The sequence below is a fragment of the Cyanistes caeruleus genome, chromosome 3 (assembly GCF_971803275.1).
Source record: "Cyanistes caeruleus chromosome 3, bCyaCae1.hap1.1, whole genome shotgun sequence".
NCBI lineage: Eukaryota > Metazoa > Chordata > Aves > Passeriformes > Paridae > Cyanistes > Cyanistes caeruleus.
The window spans coordinates 30,150,892-30,169,128 of NC_141703.1; the positions used below are offsets into that span (position 1 = coordinate 30,150,892).

Consider the following 18,237-nt stretch of genomic DNA (forward strand, 5'->3'; position numbering starts at 1 on the left):
TTTAGGAGTGGAATGATGCTATGAGCAACAGATCATAAACAAGATGCAGCTAATTCCTGCTTTAACCTGGGTCTGTACAGAAGGATCTTTTTAAAAGACAAGTCTCATAATCTAATTATCTCAATATGAACTCTTTTAGTGAGGACTGCTTTTAAGTTTTTAAAAGGATCCTTATTAGAAAAGGAATTAAAAACAGTTTTAGCTGTTTTTAGAGCTTCGTTTTAACCACCCAGCTTGGTGATGGCAGACTTTTGATTAACATGCAAATTCCTTGAAGATTCTTTGAGAAAGGAACCCGATTTTCTTCAATGGATCAATGTAAGGAACTTTAAACCAGGTAATTTCACAATCACTTAATACTTCAAAAAGAAACAAAATTCATTTCTAGGTCTTACTTTTAAGTTTGAATTTGCTTTGTAAAGTTGCACACAAGAATATACTGCTGTTGATTTTAAAATATTATTCCATATTTTTTTTGTGCAGGTTCTTATATTTAGTATATTCATCTTACGTTGTCTTTTTGTTCTCTTTTTTACATGCTTTTTGTATTAATATACTTAACACCAACAACTAGCTGGTATACTGGAGTGAAAGCTGTTACGGATGAAGACAAGGAATTTTCTCTTTTGCTTTTCTCCTTTTCCCACTCTAACCCCCAAAGAGTTGATAACTCTAACCATGACCCCTGTGCTTACAGAGCTTCTATTGTTTTTGTACAATGAGACACTATCAGCAATTGACTTGCACCAGAGAGTATTTATCTCAAGATCATTAACTGCTCTACTAATTAAGGGAGAAATCTCTAATTGTATAATAAAGAACTTAAAACATTCCACAGAAAACACTGCCCACAACTTTAACTCTGCCATTACCATCAGATGAAATTGCTCTTCATCTCACTTAGTTATTTTCAAATACAGAAAATCCTTAGCAAAGTGCATGTAATACACAGAAAAGTGTCATCTTCCTAGATACAGTCAAGCATGGGAAACTAAACCTGTGAGATCTCTACAGCTGCGTTAGTTTAATCAAGGTTTGTTAATGCAAGCAAAAAAAAAAAAAACCCGAAACAAGCAAAACCCACAGCAGTAACTTTATCTGGTTTCTTAAAAAATAAAGTAAAATAAAGTGATACATTTGGGATCATGTCAGCAGATGTTCTGGTAGGGATGGGCTCAATGCACTAGTGCTGGTGACGGTCCAGGGAGGCTCTACAGTCCAGGAAGAGGGATGGGCACTTCCATGCTGTGGTTCCTCTCTTCCACCATGGGCATCTGAAGGACACTAGCTGGACCATGCCCAAGGAGAAGTGTTTTTTTGGACTGAGTGCGACCCCAGCGTCCCAGGGTGTCTCCCTCTCTCTAGGAACTGGGTGGCTGCAGCCAGGGGAGGGGCCCTGCAACTTCTGTGTCTGTCAGGATGGTTCCTCATCTCAAATGTGATGAACAAAAAGCTGGATATCTCAAGACATTGTGTTCCTACAAGCGTCATGACAACAGGCAGCCGGGTAAAGAAAATAGAACCTATTGTTTTTTAGCTCAGTTTCCTTTAAAACTTTCTTTTCTGCCTACCTTCCAACTTTCTTTCAATCCTTCTGGCCCAAGAGATGAGCCATGTTTCTTGCTGGAGACATTCAACAGAGTTGTGAGAGTGTCAAAAATACCAGATTGCTGTAACTTCATGAAAGCTTTAGCTGAGCAAAGGAGAGAAGGATCCACTCAACCCTTCCTCCTGTGGGAAAGGCTGGCTCCATGCACCAGCCCTGCAAGAACAGGCCCTGGGAAACTGGATTTCATTAGTTTTGCAGCTCACCGAACAACTTGTTCTCCTGTCATCTGAATAACACCTGCTCAATCCCAAACAGATTATTAGTGTTAATTATTATTCAGTCATTAACATCCGCTGTGTTGTAGGGGATGTTAATTTATGACAATGAGGAAGGCAAACAAACAAATATTCTTATTGGGAGCACTTGATTTAAAGTAAACAATTTACATTCAGGTGACATCTAGGGTGACACTGTGCTGTCTGTTCACTCACACAAGCAAGGCAGAAGCTAAAATCCCATTTCAGCAGAAACAAAACCATCACAGCCTTTCCTGGAAATAAAACTACTCAAAGTTCAAGCAGATGGTGCCCGAGGCAGCAGCTAGCTGCTCGCTGCAAACACAGTTGTGGCCACTTATAATTTTCCCTGCAGCTGCCACCCTGTAGCCAAATGTTAGCCACAAGGACACCCAGGGCCTTCCAGCTCGTACCATCAGTCACCTTCAGCTAAGGACAAGTGGCAGAAAGGCAGCAGGGAGAAACCTGTGCAGCTCCTCCTTGTGAGCTGGCACCAGAGCACCTGCCACACTATTTTTAAAAGCAGTAAGTTTGTGTTCTGCCACTAAACTGCTGGGAAATGGTCAGCTAGGAAGCCAAGGAAGTGTTCTCGGTGGGATGCACATGTACCTGGTTTTGTCCCTCACTCACCTAATGCTCCAGACATCTTTGCCTTTTAAATAATTAATTATGTTGCTGTAGGCTGACACGTTAATTATTTTAAAGTGTGATTTTAAAGCGTGATACAGCATAGTATCATAATATTCATAACAGTTTATGAAAATCACTCAAGTGTGTGAAGATTTGGTACTCTCTGCAGGAGTTTTCCTGTGGAGTGTGGACAACAGCAGCCTGAACTGCAATGTCCTGGTGTTATTTCCCTGCTCCACGTTGAGCTTCATCTTGAGTTTTGCCAGAAGTACTGCTGTGACTGCTACCAGAGGGCTGTCTCTGTAGACAGATTCAAGTCAGCCATCTTCCTTTCACCAAGATTTAGGTGGCCCAAAGAGGCTTAACCAGTGACTGGACAGCACTCAAATTTGTCAGAAAAAAACCTGGAGCTGGTGTGCCAATAAGAGCCTTTTACTGGGAAGGGACAAGGCAGCAGGGCTCTTGGTAAACAACTGGAAAGCCTCTCTTCACAAAGAGCTTTGAAGGAGAAGAAAGGGAAGTAGAAAAAAGTCAAACAAAACACACGGAGACTTATCATACATAAACTAATTGATGTTTGAAAATGCATTAATGAATAACGGAGAGAAGTATCTGTAAAAGAAAATGAATGCTCAGAGCAGATAATTGATATGCTGTTTATTCACTGCATGCTAACATGGAGTCATGAAAAGAATATTAAACATGGAAGATAAATGAGAATTTGTTATTTTAAAGCCAGCATCCTCAGGACTCTATATGTTTTATGTGCTACAGAAATAAACTCTGGGATCTCGTGAGTGAGTATACAGTATCAATGGTAGAAGCAGCTTGGGTCCAGCAATACTCAGTCATTCCTAAAATCAGAGGATGATGGGGTGTATCATCACAGCAGGACCACAGGAGAAAAACAATGTGCTGGGAACATGGTACTCAAATCTGCTTCTTCAAAATCCACTGCAAATGTAACCCTTTTTGGGCCATCGCCCACTTTTGAGATATGGGTTAATAGATTGGAGGAATTTGAAATTTGTCTTCAGTGGCATCCTCACCATTACTGGCACACTCACAAAATGGGTGTTGTAGAATCTGCATGTCCTTAACTGCTGGTTAGCTCTGCATCAGCACAGCCAAACAGGTGTTTTTAGAAGGACTGGGTGTCTCTGTTTGTTTTTGGTTTTAATTCTCATTGTGAATTTGATCTTCATGGGACCTGGTTCTGTAAAAGCAAAATTGTAAAGTCTTTTTCCACCTGTTTTTTGTCCTCCCATGAAATAGATGTGTGCACATCTGAACCTACACGCACCTGGGCTTCTGAACACCTGCATGCAGTTACATGTTTAAACATACAAGTGTACAATTCAGATTACTTTCCCACAATATTTTAAGTGTTTGAGAGTTTGGATTTGGGGATTTTAGTTACTAGAGAGGTAACCTAAAAGCCCCAAAATGAGAAAATATCAGGAGATAAGCAAGTGACCTATTCCACTTCCAAATCCCCAACTAACCTGTGCCAGAGGTGCAGGCTGATTTTGCAGAGTTGCTTGAGGCAGCAACTGCTGTGGGAGAAGCTCACATGGAAGCTGAGAAGGCAAAGAAACCTAGGTTAAAAACAAAACAAACCAAAACTTTATTGATAAGTTTGGCTCCTTTATATTTTAGGTTTCTTCTAATGCCATGGCTTCTGTGTAAGTTGTTTTTAATTGCTAAGGTGCGTATGTGGCACATGCTGTTACACCCTCTGCCTATTTCCATGATTCCTTTGTGAAGTTACCTGAAGAGCAGTAGGTTGGCTGAGTCTATGCACGGATAAATCCTGCTGTGTGCTCGGCGTTCTTGGCAAGGGAGTGTTAGACTCTGTAATCAGCTTTGTTGGTGTAGCTGCAAGAAGAGAACCAGTGAGATCTTACATGCTGGAAATCAACCCTGTTTGAAGTGGGTAATACAAGACCTGGGTAGAAACTGCTATGGCCTGGCTAAATTCCAGTGGGAGTCAGGGATGTTCTTGTTGACTTCAATGGCAGTAAAATTAAACTGATAAGGAGGGTCTGGGAAGATATAAAAGTAAATGAGACAGATTATGATTCTATGCTCCAATGAGCAGTACAAAAGGGCCCACAAACTGTTCTAAACCAGCTGGAATTCCCTTTATATGGGCTGAATAACTGTAAATTTAGGTTAGCTTATTGGCTTTTCTTCCAGACCGGGAAGCAGAAAGAGTATACCCAAGTCAACATTGGAGCATCCTAAATCTTGGCCAAAGGAGAGTCACCCACAGGCTGTTAACTACTCATGTAAGTCTTGAGAAGTCTCATATTGCTCACACTGATGCCCTAAAAGCTAAAAACAAAATCCTCATTTTTGCAACAGATTGAAACAGCACATTTCACATCTAATCCCACTGCTCATCTTACAGTATTTGCGTGGTTGTGCTAGAACTTTCCCTCCTGTACATTACCATTTCAGTTTTTGCACTTCTTTGTCAGCGCATATCATCAATACCTCGTAATTTACTGTTAATTAGCAGCTGTGGTATGTAAGTACGCATTCTTTAACTTAGCTGAATTAAAAATAATTCCATAACTCAGGAATGCCACTCACATGCTGGGTCTGACTTGGGTGTGTGGGAAGATTTTGGCGAGCTCCTGGATGATACTGAGGGTGTCCGACTAGCGCTGAGGATTGAGGCACCAATATCAAGTGCATTAAAGTGCTGTTCAGGATCCAAGCTGGTGCCACTGTCCTAAAACAAAACAGAAAAGGAGAACAGCTATTGCATCTGTCAGAGGTAAAGCATTTTTAAATTTAGTATTGGTTGCACACCAGTTCTTTGGCAGACCTAAAATGACTTGAGCAGAACTAATCTCAGGTAGGCCACCAGAAGGCCTGGACAAAGGCATCAGTTCCCCTTCCAAACAGCATGAAACTAATTCATTTTACAAACAACTATCACTGAGTTAGAAATAAATAGCGAGCTACTGCCATAGTCACTTTGTGCCTTCAGATCTTTTTCTGAATCTTTCTTTTGTGTTCAGTTGGATGTGACAGCAACTGCAACCTCTGTGAGACACTAGGCCATGCACTGAAGATGAGCTTTGCTGTCTTTCCTCAAGATGAAGAAATGAGATGTAGCCAAGAGGGCTGATTGCCAGAACTCATCCAAATAAATCTTTAAATGTAGTACCTTTCCAAGGAAAAGTTGAGATATCTCACACTGCCCCTGCCCATGTTCCATTTCATTTGTGGCTGTTACTGATCTCCATGTTTATCCTTTCATAAACTCACCTAATTTATGTCAAAATTCCTCAAGTGAACAATGAGTTCTGAAGCTGAGAGAATCCACCAGCACTGGAGCAAGACAATGCTGGAGTCTTTGGTGATGTTAATATAGGAACAAGTTGTGATTGCTACATAAACTCATGAAAAAAGATTTTCTCATTATACCTTTAGTGCCGAGGACACAACCTCTGAAGACACTTCTTCCAAGCCCATCTCCTGTCTCCTCTCCACCCGAACATCTGCATAACTGAATGGAAAACATAATTCTACATATCAACATGGAATTGCTAAATTTCTTAAAATGTGCTTTAAGAGAGTGGAGGAACAAATTACTATACATTTTAGAGGTTAAATTGACGGCTGAAAAGTGACTTAAGTCAAATACTACTGAATAACATTTGAGAGTTTTAATTTTTAGGTTTTTCTCTGTTCCTATCTTCTTGAAGTCGAGATGCATATTAAAGAGCTATATAAAAAGGCCAGGTTCACACCCTATAATCACTTCATGACTTCACTGGAAAGCTTCTACACATCTCTTTAAAAACAATTTAAGGATTAGAGGAAGTGAATATTTAAGGGATCTGTCTATTCTCTATTTTTGCACAAAATGGAAAAGTGCCATAGTTCATCTGCCTCTAAACAAAACAAAAAAATAAATAAATAAGCTTAACATAAACTAAGGTCTGGTCTGATAATTTGCTATAATGACCCTATTTTCTTCAGAAAGTTCAGGCTTAATATTTTTGTTATATAAATGATGTTATATTTTTAAAAGAAAATGCTGACAGATAGGAGGATGATCTTTTCTTACTGCCCTTTATGTCCCGGCTGGTTGATAGGATTTTCCATACCTTACCACCATGTGTGTGCACACAATGAACTCTGGCTTGGAGTTCCACTGGTGGTAGGTGATGTAGTAATGGGTCTGGAGCCAGATCCACTGCTGTCCTTTGGTCAGAAACCGATAGCAGCATGACTTCCCCTTGCCGAACTGCATCACTGCCAGCAGAAAATACACACAGCTTGTAGCACAATTTCCCACATGAAAATGACATGAAAAGTGAAAAAAAAAGTGACAAAAATATCTGTCATAGGTAGACATGAGTATAAACACCAACTTTGAGTAAGTGCTCCTCTCAGCCTTCTGACAGAACAAAAAATCATAATGATTAGTAGGTATCTTCCTCTGACACTTTGGGTAGGACATTCCAACACGGTACAATTAACCTTAAGTTTGGACACTAATGAAGTAATGTCCGCTACAATTTAAACATAGATCTTGCCCTGCTTTATGTGCTGATCACATGCTGCTTAATTAAACACCTGGGATTATTTTCCAAGAGTGATCATAAATTCTAGAGTAGAAAAGTACAGGATAAAAATGCTTGAAAAGATGAGTATTGTGGGCAGATAGATGTATTTAGTGTGAGTTTATCATAGGAGATAGCACTGTGCAAAGACAAAAATAATTTCAAAGAAAATTCCCAGACTGACGAAAATTCAAACTACAGTAAACCAGGGTGTACTGAAGATTTTGAAGATTCACCAACCAAATTAATCTCTGCTTTTCCCCTCTAGTGATTTCAAGGGGTTTCCAAACATCCACATATTTAGCCTTTCTATATTTCAATGTCAACATATAAAAACTAATGTTGACACGATACTTTCAAGACAGGCAGAGGTGGTAAGCTGAGATATTATAGCCAGTTTTGTAAGCAAATATTTGAAAAGCATTGCCTTATTTTCTTTGCTTAGTGAAAGAGTTTTTCAATTAAATCCTAATAGATAGTATTTAAATAATCACAGCTAATCCCAAATACACCGTGAGCAACATTGGAAACACAATGAGCAACATGGGAAATAATCCACAAGAATTGCTTGAACTATTTCTTCATATTCTTTATTAATAGAACAGGGGTCAAATCTGGCATAATTTATCCATTCAGTGAGTCTCACTGACTACTTTTGGGGACACAGAAGGTAAAATCATATATTTCAGAGTTTGGTCTGTCCCAGATTCCAACCAGCTGCAGTGCCCGCAGTCTGCCACAGCTCTTCTAAGATACACAGGCTGAGGCAAGAGTCAAACCTCCCCTTCCAAACAACACTGAAAAGAGGTGTCCCAGTGACCTCCCAGGAACCTGGGCCATGTGATACTTACAGTGTTCGTGGCACCTTGCTAGCAGCTCTAGGTCATCTATGTGGTAATAGTCGTAGCCAGAAGTACCCAGCACTTCAAAAGGCAAGTATCCGATAATTGGCGGTGCTCTGCGGTTGGGCACAATGTGAGTCCATAAAACACAGAACAAGCAGCTCTGCATGTTGATGCAGAAGGCAAAGAGCCCAGATCTACTTTCACTTATCAGTATATAGTTGTTCACCTCAGAGGGCTGGCTCCTGGCTTTCCCCCACCTTGAGCCTGGGATACCCAGCTGGGCACAGCAATACCGGCAGGCACCATCCCACCAGGACAAGACTATGACAACACTCCTTCTTCAGGGAAATTATGATTATGGAAAGTAGTCCAGCTTCTCAGGGACCTTTACACAGGAATCTGCTATGAGGGAGCCGTTCCCTGGCTGCTGCTTGGTCAGGGGCTCTGCAATGGCTCCTGCAGTCCTTACACAGGGGAGAATGCGTGGGGAGGTGTTTGAGAGCCATCATCTGGTGGTACTGGGGGGATAAGAGAGGAAATAATCTGTGCTGCTTTCCTCTGGATGCCTGGAGAGCTCATCTGTGGCATGCTGAGGCACTTGCTTTGTACCTTTGCCAGAACAGATGCCTCAGGCCAGCAAAGACTTTCCCTCCGTAACTCAGTGGGAATTGCACACACGCAATCAGTGACTGGATTTGGAAAGAAGGATTTCTGCAGCTGTATAATAATTAGATCATTTTGCCATGTGACAGACTTTGGTCTGTTGATAATTTTAAAGGAAGGAAGAACAAGCTAATCACAAATTCAGCTGAAGAAACAGAGTCCTTTTGTTTTAAAAGCCCATTAAAATAAAAGCAAAAGTAAATGTAAAATAGTAAACATCAGCTTTTGTAGGAATTTCGGTGGCAGCCCTCCTTTTCATGAGATTTAGATGTGAAATGGAACACTGCTTGAGAAAACTGTACTTGTGAAATAGTAGTAGAAAAGCAGCAGGGCTTTTCTTGTCACCAACCTGTGATCCAGGAATAAAAATTTCCACTCCAGACTGTGTCTTGATGTGAACTCCTCTAGAGGTTCTTCTACGATGCACATCTCCTGTCCAATGGAGAAAACTGACTTATTGAGAGTTGGAGCTTCACCCCTCTGCTTCATTTAGCTTTTGTTAGCTAAAAATACATGGTGCGTAAGAGGAGAAAGCAGAGGATTCACCCATTTTCTGGCCATTCCAGAGAGCAAACTATTGTATTTATCAATGCCAAAGTTTTTTATAGGAGGTAGGGAGTAGAACTTGTAATGCACGCGTACTTAAGAGCTGAGACTGTGCCTCAGGGTGCCAAAACTTTTTTGGCTTTGAAGCAATGCCTGGGGTGTGATGGCCGTGGGCTTTCTCAGCACCCAGCCTGTGCCTGATCCCACCAGGGCTTGCCACATCTTGCTTCACTCCCTCTGTGTTACTAAAGATACCCACCACCCTTGGTCCTGTTGGATGTCTGCCCTCCAAGATCTCTGAGAAAGGGGGACACTTCTACTCCCTCAATAGCTGCAGAGGAGAAGATGGCTTTTTATGCAGCCAGCCTGCATGGGACCTGTCCAGTGGGTAAAAAGGGTCAGTGTTGCTTTGCACCTCACTGCCACAGCAAACAAGCTGGCCCTTAAGGTTCAGAGCAGCCCTGAGTGCTCACGAGCACGATAATTAGTAAGTGAGTTATGGAAGGCAGGGCACAGGGCTGTCTGTGAGGCAGGAGCAGGGAGATGAGGATCAGGAGGCAGTCAGTGGTGGTCACTTGCTAGGTGGAGGTGGGAAGTAGAGGGAAGGATGGCAGCACAGCACACACCTGTGCTGTCTGCATGCCTCATGGCCACCTCACTGTCCACTCCAAGCTCTCCTCTGCCAAACTCTCCCACTGGGTGCTTTGCAGGGGCAACTGCAGCTCCACGAGCTGCCTGAAGTCAGCCTGGAGGCTCCTGGCCTGGGACTTCCCAGCAGCAGCATTCTGAATTTGTGGCATCCAGGGTTCCTGTGTCCATCACATCTCTCCTGCAGGAGGATCTCCATCCTCACTGGTAAGAACAGTCTGCCCACTGGCCCCCAATGCTGCTACTCTCCTGCTCCCTGATGTCACATCCCCCATGCTGTGGGCTCAGTGACACCTTCCCATCATTTCCATTACTGCTTCTCTCTGCTGTCCCTCAGGCAGAGGAGAGCACTGATGTTTTAAACTCTGTTGAGACCAGAGAACAAGCTGAGGTGTGCCCCCCTAAAGCAATTCTTTGATACATATCAATGCTGACAATGATGTTGTTTGAAGTCTCTAGCTACATAGAGGTGAAGGGCTTCATAAATACCTTAAATTCCTCTTTCCCCCTCTCCAGTTTAGGCCAAAATCCATGCTGATGCCAAGAACATACACTAAAATTCAAGGTGCAAACACTGCTGTGTGCAACCAAACTGCTGATTTTGTCTTCCTTAGCTGGTCAGATGAACATTTTACACTCATTTTACAGTAGGAGGTCAAGAGTGGGATTTAGGTGAGTCACCCAGGTGAACCAAAGAGATGTGTGTTCAGGACTTTGTGGCAGTTAAAACCTTCTCTGGACTGTTCAGCAGCTGCTTCCTCCCTAGCACTGGGTAGCTCATTGCCATGAGTAGCCCATTTTGTTTCCCTGCTTATTTTGAGATGCTAGCTATCCAAAGACAAGGGAATTTGCTTTTAGGGTTCTCAGAGAACCTCTAACTCCACCCCTTCTGCTAATATGATTATTGTGGTTAAGATTCATGAGAAGTGTCCTCACTTACCCAGAAGGGACTCTACTTGCCTGCAGGGTCAGGAATCAGTCTAGAATACCTTGCAAGTTCCAGAGCAGTAATGCAATCAGGCCAAGGGAACAGTGATTTCATACTGGTCACACCTCAATTACATAAAAACTCTGGGCACAGGACACCTGGTGCAGTAGTTCACATTTATTAATTAGGGAACAGCAGTGTTAGGCACAAGCTTGGTTTGTCTATTCTTATAACCATAAGCAGCTATCTTACTTCCAGGATTTGTGAGAAGGGAAACAAGCAGTAGTCCACCAAAGATGCCGAGGAGCACAAATGGAAGTGTTGGTGGTCATCTGTATCACAAAATCACAGAATCACAGAATTAACTAGGCTTGAAACAAAGACCCTTGAGACCTTTGTACATTGTCCCATTGTAGGAACAGAAAGCAGCAATGAGGAACCAAATTTCAAAGCGACTTTGCAACTCTTATTTCAAAGAGGGTTTCTGTATCCTCTGCAATAGGGGCAGAAGTGACACTGCTTTCACAGATCCTGGCTTGCACTGATAATCCTCTTCACTGGATTTTTATGCATGAAATGTGATATCTGTAATCCATTCAATTAGCAAAACTAAGAACCTTCTGTGTCACCCCATCTGAAAGTGTTTTGTGAAGTTCTGAAATGCATGGGACCCAGGGTGAGCACTTACCTTTAAAAACTGAGGCGTTGCCAAACGAACAGTCGCAACAAAGCAGATTTGCTTTCCTGGGGATGTTCTGTAAGCCCTTGGTACAGCCTCATCAAAGCCATTGCAAGTGGAGTTAGGCACTAGTTAGGGAAAAAAAAATGGGACCTGGAGTCATGCCTCCTAAGATTTGCTCTCCCTGAATATTTTGCACACGCCAAGTGTACTAATAATACTATTTTTATTCAGAGAAGTGCTCTAAAAGCTTTCAAAGCTGATATGCATATATTTAAATCCAAGTCAGTCATGTTAGGCAGAAAGGCATCAGAGCTTAACTTCAAGTATGAATTTTACAGGTTAATCCTGATAAAAATAAGGCCAAACCTTATTACAGAGCATAAACCAGTTTTCTGGAAAGAAACCCCACACATCCAATTGCTCTTTTTCACCACTCACAAGGGAAAAAAAAAAAAAAAAAAAAAAAAAAAAGCTGCAGCATGCCTAGCACTGTAACTTCCATGATGCAGTGAAAAAAAGTGTTGGCAAAGGAGGTAGCTGAAGAGAGTTCGTCAAGTCATCAGTGGCAAAACACCGGGGCCCACAGCCAACGAGGCTTCATCAAACTAGCAAGAGGATGCTTGTGATTCTTGGCTGCTGAAGAATGCCTTCCCCTTCTGCACAGAAAGAACTGTCCCCAATATGCTCAAGTCATCTTTGTTTTAAAGAAGAGGAAAAGGGACCCCATGAATAGCACTGACTTCCAGAGATGAGCACATCTGGCAAGTCTGCAGATGGCCTGTTGTCTCCTCCAGATGGGCAGAGGGAAAAACTGGATGTGATGTGGCTACACATTTTGCGTATGTTTTTTACCTGTGTATTTCATGATTGCATGGCTCCAGCTGCTTTGAGAGCCCATTAACACCTCCTGCCACGGAGATGCATTGCCAAAAGGACATGCTGCTGTAAACTAGTCCACAGTCCAGTGTTAAAATGACATAATCCAAACTATTCCCCCAAGTTCAAGCTGTTTAGAGATGGTAATCCCACTCCCACAGCTACAAAAGAAAACAGTGTGCCAGGCTGTAGTGGGAACTGGGCTGGATTCTTGCCCTGCCTAGACAACTTTCTCCCATAGGGGCAGAGAAGGTCCTATCTAATAGCCAGAGTTGACCAATATGAGCTGATTTAATGCTAATAGGGATTAATACTAATATGAAACTCCTTACTATTAGGCCCCTATATCCACCTTCATGAAGTTTCTGACAGTTTGGCTCTTTGCACAGGGCAAAGCATTACTGTGAAACTGAATAGTTTTGTATCTATCTGGGGAGAAGATAACTACCTATTTTTATTCTGGGGTGCTTCTCACTGGGATTTCATTCACTACCACAGATTGCAGAGATGGAAGAAGTATCAAGTGATCACATGTTTGGAACATGTTTTGGAACCCGATTCAACCTATTAAAAGCCTTAGAATATCGATGCATTACTGGTAACAAGGATAACAAGGTATGAGACATAAAAGAAAGTATGCTGAGTGGAATTCACACCTGTGATTAACTGGTTTAGGCCACTGCATGTACAATATGTATTGCACCAAGAAGGAAAAGCAAGGGTCTTTAACTGAGAAGACAGCACAGACGTGAACAGAGGTCAAGTCCTCTCATAGTTGAGACTGGAGGGCATGGCTGACTGGATATAGAGAAAAAATATTGGCAAAATCCTTGTCCTTTCACCAGCAGAGCACACAAGCTCTCGGACTCCCTAGGAATATGTGTTCCCATTCTGATCCTGGGGTTATGTGTATGTATGTGGGCTTCTATGCGTTTATTAACACAAAAAGTTGAAAAAAAGAAGAGTGAAGTTCTACAGGACACACAAGTAACCTAAGTAAAGAGTTACTGGTCTGTCTCTGATATTAATTAATGCAAGTCTGTTGATTTCTGTGTTAGTCCTGTTTAAAAATTAATGAGAATGCTATAAGCCTGCATTACAAGCATTGTGAAGTTACTTCCAAGCTTGCTATGTTGTGACATTTGAAGTCAGTGGGGCTGTTTCTCTCTGTAATAGCCAAGTTCAGTACCAAATTCTTGCAGTCTGGGCTCTAAGATATGAAAATAAGTGCATTTAGCCTCCAAAACACAGGTATGATAAGTTAACCTAGTTAGTGAACCATGGGCTTGCAAATGACACCAGTTGTAGAAGGAAGTGGAGACTGAGTCACACCAAAGAGAGCAGATGGCTTTTTTATATCAGTTGTTGGATGTAAACAGCCACGAGCCTGAGACATATTCCCAGAAGACAGCAGAATGGATCCCTGAATGTGGCATTTACTTAGACAAGAGCAGAATACATCCCTGAAAGTGGCATTTACAAAATAGGATTATATTTCCAACAGGTAAATGCAGTATTAAGAGGGTAATAATTATTGTGTAGGACAGCTAGGCAGTAATTTGGGATTTCCTCACAACATTTGGAAATGATGAACTTAAGCAGCAGAGAATGAATAAGCCCAAAGAGATGAGACAGAGCTGGCCTGGCTGGATGCTATCCTGTCTTTGAACAGCTACTGTGCCGTCTCATACTCGGCTGCCTTTGACAAAGTCCAGAGCATTAAAAGCCTCAATGATGCAGGCAGGTAGCCACTACATTGTCAAGTACATCTCCATCTGAAAATGACAACTAAAATAACTGAAAAAAAACCAAAACCCACTCACATTTGCTTCTGAATTATTCTGCTGCCTGACTTAGGTTGTTGGTATCTTTTTTTTCCACAGCTCTATCTGCACAGCTCTATCTTTTGCAGCTCATCAGTGAATTTCAACCTTTCTTGATTGATGAATTTTGAAGTGTAGTTAAAAAAAGAGACCACTATATGAATTAAAAAAAAATACAATCCTGGTATAACCTTTTAAAAAAGCCTTCTGAAAAATCATACTTTATGACTCTCCAAGTCTCTTTAAAAGAAACACAGTATCTTGAGGTAGCAAAATTCAGTAGCAAACTTTCTGAGAGTGCCACAGGAAAAAAATGGAACAGAAAATATAGGATCAATCCTGAAGCAATGATGATAATAACATTTGTTTTCAAATATAGGGCTTGGAGCACTTTTGTCAAAAGATGCCTAATGAAAATGTTAGGCTGGCCATAAACAGGTAAATGAAAGTAAATGAAGGCCTGTGTGTTTCACAATGAAATGATTGAGACAAAATATCTTGAGTAAGGAATCAGAAGGTCATGTGACAAAGCTAAATACATAATCAGAAAGCTGAAACAGTTGTCTCATATGTATCAGCTAGCTGATGCTCCTTAGCGTGAATTTTAGTGGTTTTTGTGGTTACCTATCACACCTGCTGCTCCTAGGGCACCACAAAAATATTTTGTAAAACTATTAAATATTTGCAAATATCTTACAAGATACAAAGAAACTGATTTACCTATCTTTGATTTTTCTTTTTTTTTTTTTTTTAAAGGCCAGGACTAGGGACAGAATGTTTCAATAAATAATATATACAAGGAACCAAGCCCTTCACTATCACAGACAAAAGAATTTTTACCCTTAGGGTGAGAAATTATGCCACATGAAATGAATGAAAACATGTTTAAAAAAAACAGATACCACTTTATTCAGTTAATAATAGTACAGGAGTTAGTTGCTTGGTCCTCTTACTTCAGTTTGGAATGTGTAAAACATAATCTTCCTAAGATAGCAAACCTCCTTCTTATGCCATTTGAAAGAAGAAATCCCTCCTTCCTATTTTGTCAGGAGATGTCAATGTTTAAAGAACCAGTCTTAGTGGTTGTCAAAGAAACTGAATAGTGATTTCAAAAAATACGAGCCAAACAGACCAGAATAAAATAATTTAATATAAATTAATTCAGGCCTAAGATAAACAGAATATTTGGCAATTAACAGATATAATGAAGAAATCTAAAGTGCTGTGGTAAGCCAGACTGCTCTCAGTAGCTATGTAGATGAGTAACAGTGACAGTGTCCATACATCACCTGTCCACTTTGATCTACTCTCTCCTCTTTGCTCCTCCTGTTTCTTCCCTGGCCATCCTATGCTGATATGGATCCCACGCAGATTCTTTAGGACAGAAATGGTGTTTTCTCTTTGCATAGTGAGCCTAGCTGAGCATATTGTCAGCTGCAGCTTCTATGATATTGTTAATAGCAAATAATAATATGCAGCTGTTGGTTCTGATCAAAACATTCATTTTGGACTGAGTTATTCTTGTTTCAGATGTTTGAGCATATACTTATGGAGGCTCAAGATCAATGTATCTTCTGTATCAACTATTTTTCTTAAAAAAATTAATTCAAATGCACTTAATTCATCTAAAAGTTACAATTTTTTTCTCCTCAACATAGTAGTTTTCTTGATGTTTATTATTGCATCTGAGAGATGTATCAGCTAACAGTAGAGTATCTGCTATTATTAGCATTCAGTAACCAGATACTTCCTGAGTTGCCATGTAATTGGGAACAAAATGCACAGTTTTAAATTCCACTATAATATTATATTACTTGATTAGGAACTCTTTTCACATAATGCTTATCTTCTTCAAGAGAAAGCTTCAGGCATTTTGGATGAAAGGACAGATCTATTACTTAAAAGATGCTGGTGGTCCTTTTTAATATTGGTTAACTCTTTGAAAAGGAGGACTCTGGTTTTGTCCCTTTCACGAGTTTTTAAGCAAGTGTGTCACTTTAGAAAGAGGATACCAGAGCCAATATTTGGATATATAATTATGAGAGATCTTTGTCCATTTACAAACATACAGACAATTTTCACAGGAGGGATAAATCCAGCCCATCTTATAATCTCTTATCAGAGTGAGCTATTAAGCAGCTTTGTAAAATAGTTTATTCTCACTCGATTTGACTTTTTATACTGGGAGCTGAGCACTTCCTTGGACTTTTGGGGAGGGCTACCTTTATTACTTGCCTTCCCCCTCAGCCCTCAGGCAGGACTGGATGTGAGCCACTGTATTATTCACTGGTGATGCTGATATGACTCTCTCTCTTATCAGGTACTACTGGTCAATAGGTACAATGATGCACTTGTCTCCCAGAATGCTTGCAGACATTCATGTCTCTTTTTAAGATCTGGGCTACAAACCCAGAACCTGAAATATATAAAAATATTGGACAGAGTTTCTGTTTGCAAATAAAACAAAAACAACCCTGATGATCTGACAGTAAGTAGGCATTTCTCACAGAAGCGAAAAGGAGCTTCCCAGTCCGAGTGGCCCGTGGGCCACCTCCTTGCCTCTCACGGGACTACTGAATCTTCACATCAGGTTACAGTCCCGCTTTTCTCATTGAAGCTTAATTAATGATGATTATATAATCCTCCCAAATGGAAAATCAAATCTCTTGTATTTGATTTAGCACAGCCAGTGACTCATGCAGGCGCTCTGCACAGCTTGCACTGCTGTTTCGCTGGTCGGCTGCTCTCGCTTGGGCATGGCCAATGCAACAGGGATTCACTCGTGTGCAGGCAGCTCATGTCACATCCCTGGTGCAGACACAGCTGCAGAAATGTTATGCAGTACGGCTTGCAGAGCACAGATTCCTCAGGACCAGTCCAAGTGTGCAGGCTCTTGCTAACCCTGGCACTGGGCTGGGCAGCTCCTCTAGCCCACAGCTATAGCTAACCTCAGGAGCTCCAGGGACAGTGATCTCCTAAAAAACTGAATCCCTGCTATGAACAGTGAGAGCTTTCCTGGGCAATTTCTGAGTCCTCTGCATGCACGTCCCTGCCTCTTCTGGGATCAGTGAAGATGCCTATGATTGCTCCTCTGTGGGAGTGGCACAGGTTCGATGTAGACTGTGTATGACCTGGCTCCCTGACAGCAATTCTGGTGACAAGTCACCTTGGCAGATATCAGGTATTTGTTCTACTGCAGCATGAAAAAAATTATCTTTGGCATATCAGTACAAAGGCCTTTAAAGCCCCAGAGCTCCCATTTAAAGTTAGGGAGAGCAGCTAAGCCCCTAACTGGCTTTCTAAGCTGCAATCCTTCAAATTAATCCATTCAAACCCACCCCTATATGATGTTCTCAGCCATAAGTCACAATGCGATTAACAGAGAAGGTAGGAAGGAGGAGGAGGGAGGTGACTGGGAACTCACACGCATGACCTCCTTGCCCCAAGCACCAACACTGTATGAGCAATGAACAATAATAAAATAAACCTAAGGAGATGATAATTCAAAGGAGGTTACAGAAAAAGTTATGTGGAAGTAGAATAGTGACATTTCTGTTAAAAGAGGGTGAAGAAGTTCTTAAAAACATCAGTAAAGGTTAAATGAGAAGGAATGGAGACAGATTCACTCAGGCTGTTGCTGCTATGACTCTACATTAATGACAACAGAACAGCTAAGTATCCTGATAGGATATAACCTGTCCAGGGATAAAGGAACTTCCCTGACCATAGAGGCTCTGGCATCCCTGTGGCAGGAACACACAGGCAGAGTGGGCTCAGAGTATGCTCAGCAAACCATTGGAAACAAAGGTAGGAGTTGACATTGGGTGGCTAAAAAGGAACGGCAGGATTTATACTTAAAGAACATCCTGTATCAGTCTCCCATGTGTAAAAACATGCTCTCACTTCCACTGCTGTGAAAAGCTACAGGGAAAAAACATTCTTCAATACATTCATAAGGAATGTCTCCTGCTAATTAAGCCTAATTTGCAATTTCTGTCTTTCTCCCCCAGCTAACTCTTTGCTTATCTTTAGCTTAGAATCCTTCCTTCACAAACACCTCCAAAAAGCAGGCTTTGGGGCCAGCTGATCCTATGCATATAGGACAAATGCTGCACTGAGTGACATGTGTCTCTCCCACCACCCTTCCCACTGCCTTCTTTCTTGC

General features: G+C 41.3%; 1 protein-coding gene and 1 long non-coding RNA gene across 5 annotated transcripts in view; one reads left to right on the forward strand and one right to left on the reverse strand.

Annotated features, from left to right (window-relative positions):
• Positions 1-18,237, reverse strand: part of NPAS2 (neuronal PAS domain protein 2) — a 103,879-nt gene that overhangs the window by 14,585 nt on the left and 71,057 nt on the right. For 2 of the 4 annotated variants that reach the window (XM_086880438.1, XM_086880435.1), the window contains exons 8-15: positions 11,380-11,498; positions 8,919-9,001; positions 7,913-8,019; positions 6,603-6,750; positions 5,917-5,998; positions 5,074-5,215; positions 4,247-4,353; positions 3,981-4,073 (exon numbers count right to left, since the gene is read on the reverse strand). In XM_086880438.1, coding sequence (XP_086736564.1) covers positions 3,981-4,073; positions 4,247-4,353; positions 5,074-5,215; positions 5,917-5,998; positions 6,603-6,750; positions 7,913-8,019; positions 8,919-9,001; positions 11,380-11,498 — 881 coding nt within the window. The remainder of the gene's footprint in view (positions 1-3,980; positions 4,074-4,246; positions 4,354-5,073; positions 5,216-5,916; positions 5,999-6,602; positions 6,751-7,912; positions 8,020-8,918; positions 9,002-11,379; positions 11,499-18,237) is intronic. The other 2 variants (XM_086880436.1, XM_086880439.1) reach the window with 2 other exon arrangements.
• LOC147654047 (uncharacterized) lies at positions 4,352-6,427 on the forward strand. The gene is made up of 2 exons (XR_015284373.1): positions 4,352-4,766; positions 5,508-6,427. It is a non-coding gene; the product is annotated as an uncharacterized LOC147654047 (long non-coding RNA).